Here is a 17,889-nt window from a genome sequence, read left to right on the forward strand (position 1 = left end):
GACAAATGACTCTACCTGAAAACCAGATCACTAAAGTGAAAATAGGGTAAATGTAACTGAGCCCTAAGGCCTAAAAAAGGAAATTCAGAAACTGTTCTCTCTATTCAAAACAAACAAAAACTTCATTTAATAGAATAATTGCAGCAGGGAGGAGAGGAAGGGGGTGTACTGACAGCTACCTCGTTTGGGGATCTGAACCTATTTCAGACCTTTTGCAAAGTGTTTTGCACTCTCACTCGCTCTGACCGCGGCAGCCGGAGGCACTGCTATGCCAGGGCAGGGCTTGTGCTAACCGCAGCCCCGCTTGGCCCTGCAGTAAGCCCTGTCCCAGAAGGGTTGTCCTGTCTCAGCTGGGTGGCCGACCTCTGCCAGGCCTCTGAGCTGCCTGCGTGTGGAAGGGATCGATCTTGGCTGTCTTGTCGGATGCTTCGAGAGGCAACAGTGAAAATGTGCTGGTGTAACACAATTTTTGCATTAATGCCACCCCTTCCCAGCACTGTTTTCTTGTAGTAAACTCAGTGGGGGTCACTACACATCCGTGGCTTGCCAGGTACTTCTCCGCTTCTGTGTTTCGCAGGGAAAGGCGAGTACTGGAGAGCACCCGGGGCGCCTTCCAGGAGCATCAGCCTCTGGAGGGGATGGACACTACATATCACTCTGGCAGCAGAAAGAAAGGATTTGGGAACACACCACCATGTTGAAAGCTATGTTAAATATTTTCTATTCTAAAGGCTATTTTACTACTACTAAATGTTTAATTAACATTGCTGTATTAAAAATGTATTTCCCTGTTGCTCCTAATAGATTCTACTTTTCTAAAAGGCGCATTTCTGCTATAAGAAGGAATGAACACTTTATTAAAGATGTTGCCTAGAATCGGTGGCGTTTTTTATTCTGGAAAAAAAATGCCTTGAGGGGAAAGAAAGAAAAAACAAAACCCAACCATGTAATTCTGTATATTGGAAAGATCTTATCGCTATTTAAAACCAGCTTCATTGTGCCACAACGCTGGGAACGTGCCAAGGCTCGGAGATAAGCGGAGGGAAGCCTTCCTGCTCTTCCACTGAGATTGTCAAAGGTGTCCCATGTGTGCTCTTTTTTGGATTATGGTTCCTGTATTTTATTACAAGGTCATTCATTAAGCACCCTTAAATTAATCTGATCAGATTTCAGTGGAAAGGTAAATCTCCAAGTTTGACCAAGTGCTGTTAATATTTTTGTTTTACTTTTGAGACCGTTGGTCTCAGGTTCAAACACTTCTGCAAGGGAGGAGTATCCCATTTCTTTTCTTTGAATGCTATTATTCTAGTGCAACGAGTGGAAATTAATTAGCATGAACCACAAGAAGACAACAGTGCTTTGAATACTGTTTCTAACCAAAAATCATCCCTGGCTATTTGTGGATCTTGAGTGTATATATATGTATGTGTTGTTTATTTTCATATGATACTGATGCTTAGCAAAAATTGGAATTTAGCTTAAATTTGTGCTAATTTCCATGTAAGTGAGTCTCTCTTTCGGAGTGGGGAACCTGGCTGTTCCTTTCAAAGCATCTCCTGGTGGCTTTGTTTCGCAGGGACTTTGGTGCCCACCCAGGGCAGCTGTAGCGCTGAGGCTCTGCAGGGCGATACACGTCGTACGCAACTCGAGGCCCCTTGCCAATTGCCAACGCATCATTTCATGTTCTTGCTGGGCCTTTAATGCGACCGGCCGATTTTAACAGTGCCACAGCCTCTTTTTGCCCTGTGCCGTGGACATCTGCTCTCATCGGGTAATTGCTATTCGGTTCACTTGCTAGAAATAGCACCAGCGTGCTGGGACGGAGAGGGTAGGAGTGCACAAAGGACCCTTGGCTCTGGTTTCTGATGTAAGGCTGGAGGTGCAAGGACTAGATAGCACTACTTTTTATTTTTGAATCCATACTTCCTTAACTACTGACCATCGTGCCAAGTACGTATTCATAACAGGAAACTAGCAAACAGTCGGGTCATCTTGAAAACCCATCTAATCTTGAGGAGTAGGAGTACAGGAGGTTAAAAAAAAATCCTGAAACTTTTTCCACAGGGAAAAAAGAAGTAGATTGGATCATCTACTCCCAGACCTCCAGTCCGGTAGGCTGAAAACGTCTGGGTGGCTGCCACAATGCTCCTGTGGAGAAGAAAATGAGATAAGCCTCTAAATGAGATGAGGTCTTGCATTGTGGTACGCGGTGAAGCATGCGCTGTGGGTTAGGGAAAGTGTTGAATTTCTGTAGAAACACGCTGCCTAAATCAGGCAAGGAGTAAAGTTACTGGCCGTGCTGTGTGCACGCAGGGCTTTGCAAGCAGCTGAACTCCTCTGGAAGCATTCTGTACAGGCAGAAGAGCCACTTAATGGTTCGCTTTCAGAAAATCACTTGGTAGTCTTCAGCTTAAACAAACCATAGCCAGATGTAAATCTCAACAGCAGTTCTTCAGAATGGAATGAAGAAGGCATTCATTAAAATAAAAAGTTAATTGGCCCCTCAGATATGCTAGCTAGCTTGTGTGTGTGTTACAGCCATGGTTACAAACACAGCTAAAGAGCAAACTGTACAGGGCAAACAAGCCGAGGGCTCGTGCTGCTGAGGGAGCACCGTGGCATCACCGTACAAAGCGGCGTTGCCGTTTCTGTCCCGTATACCAAAGTCGGAGGAACTTTAACATGAGGCTTTTCAAAATGTGTTGTTTTCAGATGTACTTTACCGTTTCCCACTTTAATCCATTTCAGAAGCCAGACTGGCAGCCTCGCGCTGTTTAGAATGCAGTCTGGATTTGCTTTTTGAGTGCAAAATTACAGTGCTGGAAAGTAACGTGGAAGTGATGCTTGCTATTACAGCAGAAATCATATTAGATGAGCCTTGAGAAAGATGTGGTTTAAAAAGATGGGATGATTGTACTCTAAGAGCCCCTGGTACTGCGCAGTTTACCCAGCTGCTAAGTGGTAATGAAACTGAACTAGCCCCTTAAAAGCAAATTTTGGCAAGCAGTTAGATGTGACTGGAAAAGGGAGGAAGGAGCATTTAAGTTAATCATTCTGGGGAAGTTTTTAACATCAGTAAGAATTATTTATGCTTTGTGGAACAACAAAAAAATACAGCAACTCATTTTAAAATATTTCTTTTAATGAAATTTAAAAAACCTAATGCCCTTTTTGCAAACGTCAACATTCCTTTGTCTCACTTGCTTCTCCGTGTAATTTTCAGGGATGTTTGTCACTGTTATCACATATCCTTTCTCTTCTTCCAGTGTTGAAGTACATTCTTTTTGAAAGCTTTAGTACAGATCAAGACAAGTGCTTTCACACACAGTAAGCTGTCAGAAAAGAACAACAAAAAAGCACCAGTCCCGGCTCAGTAATTGATTTTGGAACATCTTGAAGCTCCAGTGCTTTCTCTTATCATCCACCTTGAAAACGGTCTCCGGGATATTGCATGCAGACAGTCTCAAAATCTTATTTTTTAAGCTTTTACTCCACACATACTTCCTTGATATTGCTGGTGGAATCCACCATCAGAGTTTGGTTTAACTGCAATTTCACTGCTGGAGACGATGATAGCATTGTGTATGCTTAGGGACCGAAAAGCTATGAAGTGCTCTCCGAACATTCGTCTGGTGTGGAAAACAGGGAGCCGTCCCAGGGTAGGAAGGAAGCACATGCGCGGGAACCGCAGTAGCATGGCTTTCTCAGTCTGTTATCTTCTTCCGAAGTTTTTTGTTCTCTGTCGGTTAGTGGTGAATTACAGAATCTCCCAGAATAATCGTAAGAAAGTTCCTCTCCAGCAGCAATATCTGTGGCTGCAAAAAGTGCCAGTTTAGGCACCATTGAGTCAACTCGAACTGGCACCATAAATAAATTTGGTTCGCAAGAATGATTCAGGAATCTGCCTACATTACCAATGTACGTGGGGTCAACAAACGTCTCCATAACCTGACCGCTATGGAGGTGTTCCCGCACTGCTATGATATAGTTTGAATCCTGGGGTTTCTGGGCCTGAATTCTTCTACGTGCCTCACTGAAGCCTAAAACTTCACCAGCATATTCACACACAAACCTTCCTTTAGCTATGAATTCCAACGTGCGGAGACCCCACCCTTTCTTAGCAGTCTTGAATACTTCAAGCCTGAATTGCAAACCCCTCTGAACAACCCTGTTCTGACAGGATTCACCACACTGGCACATGGCGTTGCATTCGAAGATCGGCCTGGCGTACTCCTCGCTGGCTGCAGGTCTGAGGCACAGGTTGTCGTAATTTTCACCCTGGCGAAGGCAGGAGCACACGTGAGCCGCACAGGAGCTGGTACGACAGGAACATCCCGGGAAGGTGATCTCGGTGGGGTCGACGTCGCCGTCTGCTCCAGGCACGTTGTCTGGGCTATACTGCGAAGAGAACAAGAATCAAATCCTTGTCACGTCCGATGTGTCTTTCCGCAGAGACCATCAGGTTATTTCAGAAGGCAGCATGGGGCCACAACTGGGCTCAGAAGGTGGCAACTGAAATCACGACCGCTTTGTTTTCCTGTAAACTACTTCTAACTACAAGGGTCCCTTTTCTAAAAGTTTTTAGAGAATGCAAGTCAGATTCTCCACATGTACTGAAAAAAGAAAACAAAACAAAACAAGTCTATCTTGGTGACTGAATTTCTCAAAATAATGTACTAGCCGGAAAAAAAAAAAAAAAAAAACATTTGCAGGTGACATTTCAGCTAATTTGATCTAGTTTACTAGACAAAATTTTTACTTATAGAAATACCAAAGTACGTTTAAACTAATTTTTTGCCCTGCAAAGCACTCAATAAATCCTTATAACATTACAGTTATTTGAAAAGTCCTTTGGCTTCGCAGGATGCCAAATGCCCACTTTTATTAAAATTACGGCACTTTCACTGTCCCTTTTCAAAACGCTGCATGGAAACTTTCTCCGTTAAGCCCGTGACAAGGCGGTGCGGGCACGGCACGGCACGGCACGGCACACCGCTTCGCGCCCGGAGCCCAGCCGAGCTGCCGCCTCTCCTGACGGGGTGAGGGGTGCCCGGGGTGCGCCACCCGCCGGGCCGGGTCCCCCGGCAGCTGAGCGGCCACAGCACCGCGAGGCGGCGCACGGAGGCCGGCGGCCAGCTCTCCGCGCCTCTGAATCCCCACAGCAGCACCCGGCTGGGCGGCCCCGCACCGCCCGCAGCGGGCCGCCCCCGCTGCCCCTCACCTGAAATGGCGGCGGGGCCGCCCCCACAGCCACCGCCACCGCCACCGCCTCGCGCCCGCCGCTCGCGTCCGCCATGGCGCCGCCCCGCCCCCGCCCCGCCCGGATTGGTCCCCCCGGGCCGGGGCAGCCCCGTGATTGGCCGGCGGGACGGGCGGGCGGGCGGAGGCGCCGCGCGGGCGCTGTGGGCGCTTGAGGCGGTGCGCGGGGCGCCATCTTGTGGAGCCGCCGCCCTGGCGAGGCCCCGGGACGGGTGTGGAGTCCTGGGAGTTCAAACGTTAACCTCACAGCCCCGGGTTGTCAGTCATGTGAATAAATCCTTGCGTGTTCTGAAGGCACTAGAGGGTTTTTTTTAATGTGCCCTGCCTCACGTACACCTCCAGTTAAACACGTTTTTGAAATGAATTCCCCCGATCCATAACCCTGCCTGTCTCCTCATGCGGTGCAAGGCTGTGCCCAGCCCTCAGGAGGCTCAGGAGCTGTGCTGGCCGGGGGCTGGAGGCAGAAGATGTGGGTCCTGTTGCTAAAGGCCCTGATCAGCCCCTCAGCCGCTTCCTTGGTGCGTTGTTCAGCAAATGGCGTTAATGGGCGAAGGGAGAGGGGCTGCAGAGAGCCACGCGCTCATGGGCTGGGGCACTGTGCTGCCAAAGCAGTCGTGGCAAAATGCCACTGTGGTGTGACTGAGCAGGAGCAGCACCCTCACAGCTGGCCTTGCTCCATCTATCTCAGTGAGATCCGGGCAGGGAAGAAGGGTCAGGCTTTCAGATGCTTTGGACGCTGGCCGTTCTGCTCGTGTTTGTTTCTTGGGTCAGCTTTTTGGGGTGAAAGGTTGAGGAAGCTCTCAGATAATCTTTCCATGCCCCTTTTCCTTTCACGGGAAGCATGTTTTTACCTTTTGAACAAATCAATTATCACAACTGCAAATAACTGTTTGGAGTGAGGACACAGAAATGGTTCGCAGTTGCAAAACCGCGGAGCGCGCTCTGTGCTCCTCCGGCAGTGCGCTTCGTGTCTCTCCCTTCTGGCGGTGATTACCGGTGTGACGTTCCTGTTCCCTCTTTTTGCAGCATCCTGGAAGCAGGAGGAGGCTTCACCTGTCCTGTGCCCTTCCTCCCGCCTGGGAAGAGGAGCTGAGCAACACCAGCGGAGGTACAGCTAAGACTGGGGAGTGAAGCCTTTGCTTGTGGGTTGGACGGTTAGTGGGGATGGCAGAACAGGTAGAAAACGAAGAGATTTGTTTAGGATTTTGCTCAGTCTGTAAGAGAAGGGAAGGTATGAAACAAGAACTTAGGAATGTCAGTGCCTCCTGGTGTCTGGACAGCGTAAATTTGGAGAGGTTTTGGTCAGTTTAAACCGTGGAGCAATGAGTACTGGTATGAATGTTCAGGAAACGTACCTGTAGCACCAGCGCTTCGTAACTGAATGGAATGAAAACGGCGGAAGGCTTCAGGTACGCACAGCTGGTCACTCTCAGTTTGTCGACTGAAGCCAACCTCGAACTGCTGCCTGTGGGTGCCTCTGAGCCCTGCCTGCCTGGGAGCGGAGCTTTCATCCTGCAACCTCTTCTCGTTGTGAGGAAGGCAATAGATCAGTTTTATGAGATAGACACTGAAATGTTGAGCGATTGCAGATATTAAAACACACTTTATTTTTGTAGTTTAGGGCTTTGTGTTATTACCAAATCGACCTTTAGATCAAGACACGCATAATTTGGCGGCTAATCCTGATTGCCAGATGGAATTCCTTTCCATTTTGAAATGACAGAAGTAATGAGTCATTACTCTGTAGTAAAAGAAACAGATAGCTTACATGTTCTGGAGATGCCATTTTAGAAATCATGAGAAGGTCATGGGAAAACAGTGTTTTTCTTCATGTCCTTCTTCCACCCTAAACTTCTATCATCTTGAGCTATGAATGGGTTGAACTCTTGAGATGTTCAGGTTGGGTGAAAAATTGGTGAAAGCTCATTTTAATTTGTTACATAAAATTGTTGATGAAAGAAAGCATAAAATGGAGATGAAAGTGAACTGTATGTGAACTTTACAATGCTGAACTACAGCACCTCCTGCAGCCGGGAATTTCTCTTGCAACACGTTCTGCTGTCCCGAGGATGACACCAGACGTATCATTTTTCATTGATACGTTGCATGCATTTAGCTGTTTTTTCTCCCTATATAAATAATTGCTTTCTGCCTATTAATCATTTTTATGACTTCTCTGAGCCTTCTCAGATTCCTTAATATCCCAGTGATAACGAGAGGTTGGAAGGTTAACTGTGCATGGAACAGTGCGTTCATTCGAGAGCTGTCTTCATCTCACTTCATCACGGAGTTTTTGTGGTGGATGCTGTATCTTGTAGCGAGGTGGTAGAGCTCAGGGGTACATATGAACCCATGACTCGTCAGACTGCGAATAAGGGAGCTTTGTTCAGCAAACTAGGCATGAACCTAGTCTAGAAGAAAGTAGTTATAAAGCTTCTTGTCTTCCTAATATCAGTGTGGTGAAAGCTGAGAAATCTCAAGTGATTAATGGCTGATACAGTAATTTTATATATTCTTAGAACTGTCATGGGGAATATCGATTAGAAGGGAGCTCGGGTGGTCTGGTCTAATTCTTTCATCAAGTGGGAGTGTTGCCAGTGCTCAGCCCGGTCAGCTGTGGCTTCTTGAGCTGACTTTTGGAAAACCCTGGAGGGCTGAGATTCCGCAGCCTCCGTGGGTCCCAGTGGGTGGTGTACCAGCCTCCCAGTGAGAGGTTTTTTCCAAATGTCACAGCCAGACTTCCCTAGCTACAGTTTGTTGCCTTTATGCCTTCCCATCTCTCGCTACTAAGAAGAGTTTCACTGTCATCTTCGTCCATACTCCTCAGAGAGCAGTTGTAGCGCTCCTTTAGGTAGCCCCCATGGTGTCCGACTTGCTGGAATAAACAAGCTTATCTCCCTCAAGCGTTCCCTACTGGTTATGTGCTTATATGGCCACATCCTCATCGTCGTGGTAATGCTGTGCTGGATCATCCCTGGTTTTTCCACATCTTTCGAACCGGAGGGCCCCAGACTGGCCACAGTTGGTGTTACAATGTCCGCATGCCCAGTGGAGAGCATTAATAACTCTGTTGGATCTGTGTTCTGCCTTGTGGAGCCTAGTGTGAGGTCTGCCTGATTTGTAGAGGGAGTATGCTGTTGGCTTGTGTGCAGCTGGCATCCGTGGTAACCCCAGAGGTGGTTGTCAGTGGTGGTTTCCAGATCCCAGTCTGTACTGGTGTGCGGGGATATTCTGCCCACAAATATCTTTCACTGGTCTTGCATTTGTCTGGACCGTTGGAGTATTTCCTGTCTCAGGCTTGCCTAAAGCCACACCAGCAAGTCAGTAGTCCATACAAGAGGCTCCTTTCATTCTGAGCGCCGTAGAATAAGTATTTTTTGCTGCCTGCACCAGAAAGGCATGAGCAGAAGAAGCTCTTCTACTGAAAGAGCCTGTTTGAAGACTCCCTTTGGCTTCCTACTTTCCTACAGAACTGACATCTGGAAGAACAAGGTGTTCCTTTTAAGTACATTATTTTATACTGCACATGGTTTCTGTCTGCCTTTGTTCTGAATAGGCTATTCAGGTGGTTCTTGGATATTTAAATTTGATGTTTTGCTTTAAAAGGATGCTTATCTCCTGTATAGTTTATGGGAGATGTTTCCTGCAGGAGCCCTAAAATACCTCATAAATCACGTCATTGGGCTCTGCCAGTCGCAAGGAACGTCAGCCTGTCATTCCCATTCCCAGGCTGAGAGCTTGTTAGCTGCCATGTCCATGCTCTAGTCAGGCTGGGTTTTCTTCCTTCTCTAGCTAACTTTTTCTTTTTTTTTTTTATTCCCTTGCTGACATACTCTTCTCTGTGTGCTGCTCTTCTCAGGTCAGGTTTACGTTTTCCTTTGATTTGACCTTTGTTTCTGGATAATCATCTCCATCAGCTTTGTGGGCAGGTACTCTCTATCCTTCTGCCAGTCCGCTGTGTGTCTATTAGAATATTGATTTGCAGAGAGTGGAGTATAAAAAATCAATATCCCATTAAGTGGAGTAGAGCGACAATGTTCTACGGCCAGTGGAGTTCAAAGGCGAGTGTCTAGACGCTGAAGTTGTGGGTGTTTTGTTCACCATACGGTCTTGCCTAGGCAAGTAAGATAAAACACATCCTGCTAGGAGGCGTTAAGATGCGTTCACGGAAGATTCACTGCAAACAGCCAGATTTTAAAAAGTGCTGCTGATGTGAAAAGGTACTTTGATTTATGATGATACACTTGCAATTTACTGTTATTTAGCCACTGTAAACCTCCGAACAATACAATATAAATGTTCTGCAGGGAATTTGGCTAGGATATGTAGACATTGGTAATCTGATATTGCACAGCAGTGCCTGTTCTTAAGTGCTCAGAGAACGGTGGAAGGAGGAGGTGTAGAGGTGATGCGTTCTGTCAGCATGAGGTGCGTACCACGGACGGGCGATGAACGCACCTCTGCTGCTGCCCACGTGCTCTCTGCACGCTACTCTTCCGTTTGCAGATGGGGAATCGAAACACGCATATTTTTCTATTTCCCACTTTTGAATCATTCTCAGTAAGACCAGTCCAGGGTTACTTTAAGATCTGCTTCTTGTACCATGCTGTCATTTTCTGTAACATAGATAAATAACATAAACGTGTTAATACTGCCTACTAATTGCTTAGCAAGGAAGCCAGTTTTTACCCATTTGCAGTGCAATTTATTTACGTTTTATAGCTTGTAAAGTACATTAAAGTGCTTTATGGGCCGAGCACTTGAAATAATGAGAGCCTGCAGTCTTTGCAGCAGGAGTGCCGCGGCGGTGTGCAGGGGAGCTGGCTGGCACGCCGCCTGCTCTTCGCCCGGCCGAGCTCATTAGCCGAGTCACACCTGGCTTCGAGCAGGGCTTGTGAGGGTCGCTCCCCAGCACGGGGCTCCTGCAGCTGCAGCCCTACCCGGCTGGCTGCTAATGAGCTGGTGAGGCTTCTCGAAGGACAGGGATGCTGGAAGGAAGCGTCTGGTAATCACATTTGTGAATCCAGAGAGGGAGAAGTTGAGGATCAGCTTGTTTACGTACGCCTTCGCTGTGCAGAGGAGACTGACCTTGGAAAACGCTGTGTTTAAATAACATAGTTTATCAAAATATCTCCGAGTGCTGTGCAGAGATAGAGGGACTTTGTTTTCGTTCTTTTACAGATAAGAAAAGTGGTGCAGCAGCACATGAAATGAGCTGAGCAGTGGCTGAGCTATTGTTCTTGGTTATCACAGGGCTTGCCGCTTCATCTCGCCTCATAGGCGGCTGTTGCAGCATCACCTAGGTAATGTGGACCATAACTCTCTTTGCCAGCACACACTCTCTTTCTCTCTCACAAAATCTTGACTTGAATATAAGTAAAAACATGTTTTATGACTTAATTGTGTCATATCCTTAGATACAAGCAGAACACTTTTAAAGCAATGGGAACAATTCAGACCTCACCATGCAAATTGCTTCCTGACTAGTTATAACGTACAGCTCTCAGTTAGCCCCTGGATGTCCTCCAGTTACGTTTGTGTGAGGTGTGAAGGGATTGGAGCCAGTGTTCCCAAAAGACGCAGTAGTACTATAGTGCTCTTAGCAAACTTCTCTGCACAGTTTAGTTCGTAGCTGCGTGTCGTCACGGCTTGCTGCTTGGTGTGCCTAGAGCAGTGGTGATGAATGTGCTCGTGGTTGTACGGCGCTGTGCCTGGTGTGAGGGGGGGGCTTTCTGCTGCTCAGAAACGCACTGATGGCTTTGTGTAGCGGGGATTTCAGGGACATTTCAAGTTTGTTCTGGGGATACACATTTTCTTACCCCTTACTTCCCCTTTGTATATAGAAGGCAATGCTGACTAAAATGTGGAATTTGGTCTTGGCAAATACTGTAGTGATCCTCCAAGCTGTAAAAGAGGAGCACACAGAGGCGGTCATACTGAATGTGGAAGGGACTCGGTGCGTTCCGAGGCCGTAGCGTTAACCAGGTGTCAGCGTGCCAGTTAGTATTTCCCAGGAGTGGCTGGAGTGAGAGTCAGCTAGAAACGCACGTAAGCTGAGGCTGATGAGAACTCCTGTGCTCTGAACAGAATAAAAGACTGAGTAAGAAGTGATCATTTTTATCTTCATGATGGATTGTGGAACAAATCCTTCCAGCTTTTGTCACATGTGGCATCTTAGTCTGCAGTGTTTCCTTTGTTACATGACTCAACAGTAAGAAAAACATGTTTTTTTTTTAAGTAATATTTTGCTGATATTTTACAAGGCCTCAAACTGTTGCTTCTGTACTATTTATGCTTTCAGAAAGATGGTATTTGGTGGTAGTTTATTTGCATCATCGAGAAAGATGTGCTGCAAAAGAATAAAAATGTCTCTTATCTTATCTTCCTGCTCCAGAACTGTACTTTGGTATAAATGAAATCCATAATTTCCCCTTGTTGGTATGACAACAGAAAACATAAAGGTGAAGTTAAAGTAAGAATATAGATGAATGTTAGCTGTATCTGCTGTAGCAGTTAAATCACTGAAATTTATGATTAAAGAATAATAATTCAGTATGGCACGCAGTCAAAGAACACTTTTAAGAGGGAAGGACCAGTGTAAAGAAAGAATTATGTGAGTTTAATGTAGTACTTCACTGTGATAGTAAATCAATTCCCCTTGTCAAGGTACATGAACAAATTTATGAGTACGTACATGTCTAGGGCAATTAGTAAGCAATCTCGTATAGGACTAAGACATCTAGTTTTGCATGGTAACCTTTATAAACAATTTTCTCAAAGACATAATGCCTAAAACTTTATAAATGTTCCTTCTATAGGAAGAAAAGGAGAAGAAAAAGAGGGGAAGAAATAATTCCTTATTAAAAAGAAAACACAAAAGCACAGCAGCTTCTTTACGTAGCATTCCCCGTGCTTAGAATTTAAATACTTTTCAACGTTATCAATTTTGATGTGATCTCTCAACTTTTATCGTAGTGATCCCCTCAACACTGTTTCTGTGTGCCTCGTGAAATACAAATTTTCAACTACCTCATTTCTGGACGTTTCTGAACGCTTTGCCTTGGAGTGCAGCCCGAAAATGGGGAGTAGGGAGAAGCGGTCCAGCTGAGCGCCTCCGAGGGAGCAAGCTGCACGTACGTTCCTCAGAGGCGGGACGTGGAGGTGTGCAGCGAGTCCTGCCCTCGCACGACGCCTGCAGGCTGCACAGCAGCAGCCAAGGGGGTGAGAAAGGCAGTTGTGACTGAGCTGCACCCGAGCGGGTAAAATAGTCATGTACCGTGCAGAGCTTTAACCATAATCTGCTTAGTCAACGTTTCTCTCTTGGTGACTCCCTTTATAATATTGCTTTCCTCGTAATTTTTTTGCGTGTTATAGGAAATGTAAGGCTGTAAGACTGAGGAACAGAATCTAAATAGTCTGTACCATAACTTAGTCCTTCCTGAAACAGGTGACTGGATTGACAGGGGGTTCGAAAATGATACGAGTAGTGAGGGTCTAGCAAGAGAAAGAAGCGTATTCTTTCTGTGAAAATTCTCTGGGATAGACACAGAGAAATGAATTGCTTTTTCTCTGAGGACCTGAGAGCGCCACCGTCACTGAATTTTTGAACATCGCTACCTCTCCTCTGCTCTTCAGCGAGTCGCTTGCCCTCTCCTCCGTCGGAGCAGCGGCTGCTGGTACGGGAGGGAAGAGGAGGAATTGATAAGGTCAGCACTGTTGGGCTGAGCCATCCGCAGCGCTCGGTGAAAAGGACATTTTTGGAATATGTTTCCAGATCATCTCCGGCCTGCTGTCATCCTTGTTTATTGTAACACTGACTTCGAAGTCCTTATCCACGCCGGGCGAGCTGACCAGGGCAGGGCTGTGCGCAGTGCCGGCCTGTTGCAGGCGCTGGGCGTGGGGCTGGGACCCTCTTGGGGTGCTCGCGGTGTCGGAGGGGCCCAGCACAGCGCCTCTCCCTCCTCTGTGCCAGGGGCTGGCTCCTCAGGGATGTGGCGGAGCTTTCCTGCTGCTCAGCGTAGAGAGAGGGCACCAGCCCTCTTGTCTCAGGGAAGTGCTCAGCTTAGCGGTGCTGCGTGGTCACAGAGTTCTTGTCCTCTCTCTGCAATACGAGCTTGAGCCTCTCCCCTGGAGAGAGCTTTACCAAGCGTAAGGAAGTGTCTGAAGAAATCTGTCAGGTGAGGTTAAAAGCACAAACAGCTCTTTGCATGCAGCCAGGCTGCAGCACCCTGTGCATTAACTGTTCCCCCCAGGTGTTCTCCAGCTCTGTTAAGGATCTCACAGCAGGCGTTTCCAGACATACGAATCACATCTCCAACTATAACTGTGAGGATCCCACTGTTACACTGAGGAGTCTCCGTGTAGGAAGCTTTGTTTTCAGGAATCTGTCGGTGAGTGTCGTTAATCCTGCCTTTTGCGCTGCCCTTGGTGAGGCACACCCTTGGCGCACAGCCCACGGCACAAACTGCTGAGTAGGCAGAGGTGGAGGAGCGAACACGGTTCCTGCTTGAAACGCAGCTGAACCGCTATGGGAACAGTCTGCTCTGATTTTAGGTTGGCGTTCCTTGGGTGCAAAGGGAAAGTGACGTACTTAAGCTGCCTCGTGAGTGACACAGGAGTTAGCATCGTCCTCACAAGTATTATTTGAACTGGTGGCATTCGACAGTCTAGCAGCTGACAGCTTTGGGGTATTGCATTTAGAAACAGGGTTTCCTTAATAAGACATTGCTTCCAGTTACGGCTTGTTTTCTCATCTTTCCTCCCAGCTTCCCAAAGTGCTTCTTGATTTTTGGTTATTTCTCTCTAGTTATGTGGCTGAAAATGCATTACATTCACTTATCTCAGAAGTCAAATAATGAGGAAAAGGCTGAAGACCTGCACTTACGAAAGCTGCAGGTAAGCTGCCTGCCTTCTCAGAAAAGGCCAGCCATGAACTAATTTGAACGTGTTGGATCTAAAAGCTGTAATTTGTTTTCATGTCCACACATTTTTTTTCTAATGAAGGAAATAAATCAGCTGCAACTAGCATTCCTCATGTCGTAGCCAGTAAGAACAGACAGTTGTGGTAGAGATCAGAATGTTTCTAAAATCGATTTGGGGAATCTGCACTAGCTGTCTTTGTCACTGTATTTTTTCATGTAGTCCTCCTTTTTGCCACCTTGTACTGTTTCATTTTTTGTCTGAGCTCAGTTTTGTAAACTCACGTTAGGAAGGGGAAGTAAAGACTGCCTGTCCAGTCCAGCCTTTATGTAGGTCACCGAGCACAGTAAGGTCTTCAGTTCCCCTGCTTGGTACCAGAGCAAGGCAGATTAGCAAGATAATTATTTATAGGAGCATTCTTACTGATTCTGGCAGGCCTGATAAGATGGCAAAGTTGTGAAGGGAGGGTTAAAGTTCTTGGCCTGGCAGTTGTGTACTGTTGCTGTTGTGGACTGGTCACCCTGATGACATTATGTGAAATATGGAAAAAGTGAAAAGCAATCCCCCTTCCAGAGACTCGCTGGTGACCTTTAAATTAAGGCTGGGAGTCTCATCATAAACTGCAGCTGCAGGATACATGACTTACTTCCCTTTCCTTCTGCTCTGAAAGGTTGTTTTCAGAGAAATTACCACTTATTGCAGAAAGGTCAGGTTCGTATAACCACATCTCAAGTGAGTAGACAGTGACCTTGTTTATCTCAGCGCAGTGTTCGCAATGGCATAATTCTGTGCTCTTTTAAAGCCCGTGCTGTTCTTGTTCATTTAGAGCCTGTTGCAGATTGACACGTTGTATGGGCTAGACTCAGCTGGTGCAAATTGTTCCTGTTCACTCAAATGGAACAGTGGTAGGTTACGCTTAGAGCAAGGTTTGGTGCTTTGTAACAGTTGTTCTTGAATTGGTCTTTGTCTGGTCTCCCTTGAAAATAATGCCTGGAGACTCTTTTCCCAGGGTTACGCTGCGCTGTTGGACCTGCCGAGGCTTTCGGTGTCATCTGCGGCAGGGTGACTGAGGCCTGCGTTGGGCGTTTTAGTTGATAACTTGCGCGTACTTTTGGAAATGAGGGGTAGCATTTACAAAAACCTGGACGAGCCGCTGGATTTCAGTGTGACTGAACTCTCAAACTGTTTATCTGATCTCAGATTGGATGGTAGCAGGGACAGGATTTCCACCCGGGGCTGGTGGTGTGTCTTCGTGCTTAATACAGAACTGAATCTTTAACTGGTAGCTGTCAAAAATTAAAATCCTGGTGATGCTTTCTGAGCTGCCACTGGAAATATTTCAGTGCTCTTTTAGATCTCTAAAACCTCATACTGCAGTGTGTGTAAACGTCGTACGTCAGGAACCATTGGTAACTGTTTCTTCAGTGGTGTCAGGCCGTACTCCTGTCTTTGTAGGTCTTTGCAATATTCTTTAACACACTTGAAAGGACCAAGAACTTTATCCATGTTTTCTTCCCACAGCTGACATTCAGGTCCTGTTTGGATGAAATCTTGAATGCAAGGCAGTGGCAACGTGCTACTCATCCAGGACAGCCCTAAGAATTAGTTGGTAAAAACTAAAAAAAATATAGATTTTAGACCATATTTAAACTCTTAACATTTTTTTTTTTAAGATCTATGTCTAACATTAAATACTAATCTTGAGAGTCAGGGAAATTTGGATGCAGCCTAGACTGTTCAAGTAGAACTTGAGTCTGTTTTTAATTGGCTAGTAAAAGAAGCATATCTCTATATACGAGATTATATATATATCTCTTTTCTTTTAACGTCTTTTTAATGTCAACTTATTCCTGTACTTCACAGATCTTAAATTGTTATCTAGACATCTGCCAAGAGATGGCAGTGAAGTGCTGTTCAACGTGCCGGATGAGATCGTGGGGAAATCTAGTGGCTCTGACAATACACAGCGCTCTTCCCTGGGGTTTCTGGTGGCCTCTCCTAGAACAGACCGGCGCTGATCAGCTTGTTTCCTAAACGCCGTGGGCTGAGGAAAATGTGCAGGAGTTTACATGATTGCCTGCTTTGCAGTGCTCTTCATTCATCTCTGGGAAGTGTTACGCTTCCATGCTGCGTGCAGAATAGATTTCCAAACTGTGCCTGGGCTTCTCTGTGTCTAAGAAAAATCCAGAAGCAGTTCTTGCGCTGGGCATCTCTTCCAGCTGGTGTAGATCCACGGACAGTAGTGATGCAACGCTGCTGTTCTCTTTAGGATGGTGTACTAAAAATAAAAAATCCATAACTCTCCAATATGAGTCACCTTGTATCGCTACTAGGTGCTGTATATATTCAAGTGTGGCAAGGCTTGTAGGCTGAGGTAAGCCCTGCTGTTTGTCAGAGTTACAAGAACAAACATGCTTTAGGATATGAAAGCTCTTCTTTGAGTCTCTGTTGTACACCCAGTCATTCTGGGCACGCCGGAACACAGAGCTCTTAATAGCGGAAAATCTTATTTTTTGCTCTCTGAATAACAGTGTTTTATGGAAAAGCTGGGTAGGAGGTTAGAGGGAAGCAGAAGATGCTCCATTTCATTGTCAATATCTAACGCTGAGACCACAAAGGAGGCTGCTTTGTTCTGCTGTGGTGGTTGTGCCTGCACCTGACAGGTAGGTGTGAGGTCTGCAGTAATTTGTCGGTGCTGGTACTTTCCTGGTACCTTTGAAGAAAGATGCAATAAGAATTTTTTTTTTACCTGGCTAACACTCACATCGGCAGCAGTGTTCCTTAGCTTTTCTGCTTAAGGACGCCATTCTGACCCAAGGCGTTTCTCATGCCTGTTACTCCCGCGCCGACGTAGCAGTTCCAGCTCTGGGACCCCAGCACCGTGTTCAGGGATTGCTGCCTGCTCCCCGGCTGTGGCCAGGGCTGGAGCGTGCTGCTTTGCCTCGGGGGACGGCAGGGGAGTGCCAGGGGCTGAGGGTGCGAGGCGAGGAGCAGTCCTGTCACTGCCTGGAGACCTGTGCTCCTCCAGGGCACCGCGGCGGTCTCCAGATGCCCCAGTGGGGTCAGGAGAGCCATGGAGCTGGAAGTGTCTCGGGCGATTACAGCCCCTCTGAAAGAGTTTTCCACTGGTCTGTGGGGATGCACTGAAAGTCACCAGTAATGGGCGTGGGGCAGAAGAATCTGGTAAGGGGTAATAAATATTCATTGTAAAGACACTTTCCATTGAAGAAGCTGGAGTAACCTTTGTGATGAGTGAACACAATTTATAACTATGTGAATAATAAATCTAAACCCAGCTGTTCGCAGTGCTGCCGTTGCTCTTACTGTTACCAAGTCCTGCTTGCAGCCGCGATCTCGGCCAGCGCGTCCCAGGTCCCGCTGCAGGGGGGTGCCTGCAGCAGAGGCCACAAGTTGGCTCTTGACCAAGGTGCAAAAGGACAAAAGTCGAGAGAGGACTGGGCCTTGGTCAGTGTCAGGGGGGTCAGGGGGGCTTCAAAGCGAGGTGATTTTTGTTCTGATAACCAAACCAAACCAAACCCCACCAGGAGATCCTGAAGCCCTTCACAGAAGAGGCGAGTTAAGGGCTGCAGGAGCGAGGGCCCAAGAACAGGCTCACCGAAGCTCGCCCGGCAGGACACGGTGTGGGACTCGGGTCTTCCGAGTTTGTCCCAGTCTTCTGGCCAAATCGCCGCAGCTAGAGCCGAGTTCTCC

The 17,889-nt window shown here is 46.9% G+C and overlaps 1 protein-coding gene across 2 annotated transcripts; it reads right to left on the reverse strand.

Annotated features, from left to right (window-relative positions):
* Positions 1 to 3,121: 3,121 nt before the first annotated feature.
* On the reverse strand, positions 3,122 to 5,317 carry LOC106036705 (histone-lysine N-methyltransferase SETMAR). Of its 2 annotated transcripts, none has more exons than XM_048071447.2 (2): positions 5,222 to 5,314; positions 3,122 to 4,398 (listed from the first exon to the last, which is right to left on the reverse strand). In XM_048071447.2, the coding sequence occupies exons 1-2, from the start codon at positions 5,294 to 5,296 to the stop codon at positions 3,604 to 3,606; spliced, it is 870 nt and encodes a 289-aa protein (XP_047927404.2). In that variant the 5' UTR covers positions 5,297 to 5,314; the 3' UTR covers positions 3,122 to 3,603. The 2 variants fall into 2 exon arrangements, 1 of the variants encoding a protein (XP_047927404.2); XR_007166007.2 differs by having other exon boundaries at positions 4,273 to 4,613; positions 5,222 to 5,317.
* Between the last annotated feature and the right edge of the window lie 12,572 nt (positions 5,318 to 17,889).

Source organism: Anser cygnoides, chromosome 10, assembly GCF_040182565.1.
Source record: "Anser cygnoides isolate HZ-2024a breed goose chromosome 10, Taihu_goose_T2T_genome, whole genome shotgun sequence".
NCBI lineage: Eukaryota > Metazoa > Chordata > Aves > Anseriformes > Anatidae > Anser > Anser cygnoides.

Bases quoted from the DNA above. Each gene is read 5' to 3' on its own strand.
- LOC106036705 (XM_048071447.2), bottom strand. From the start codon at position 5,296: ATGGCGGACGCGAGCGGCGGGCGCGAGGCGGTGGCGGTGGCGGTGGCT. The intron at 4,399-5,221 runs GTGAGGGGCAGC...TTCTCTTCGCAG, and splicing joins CGGCCCCGCCGCCATTTCAG to TATAGCCCAGACAACGTGCC.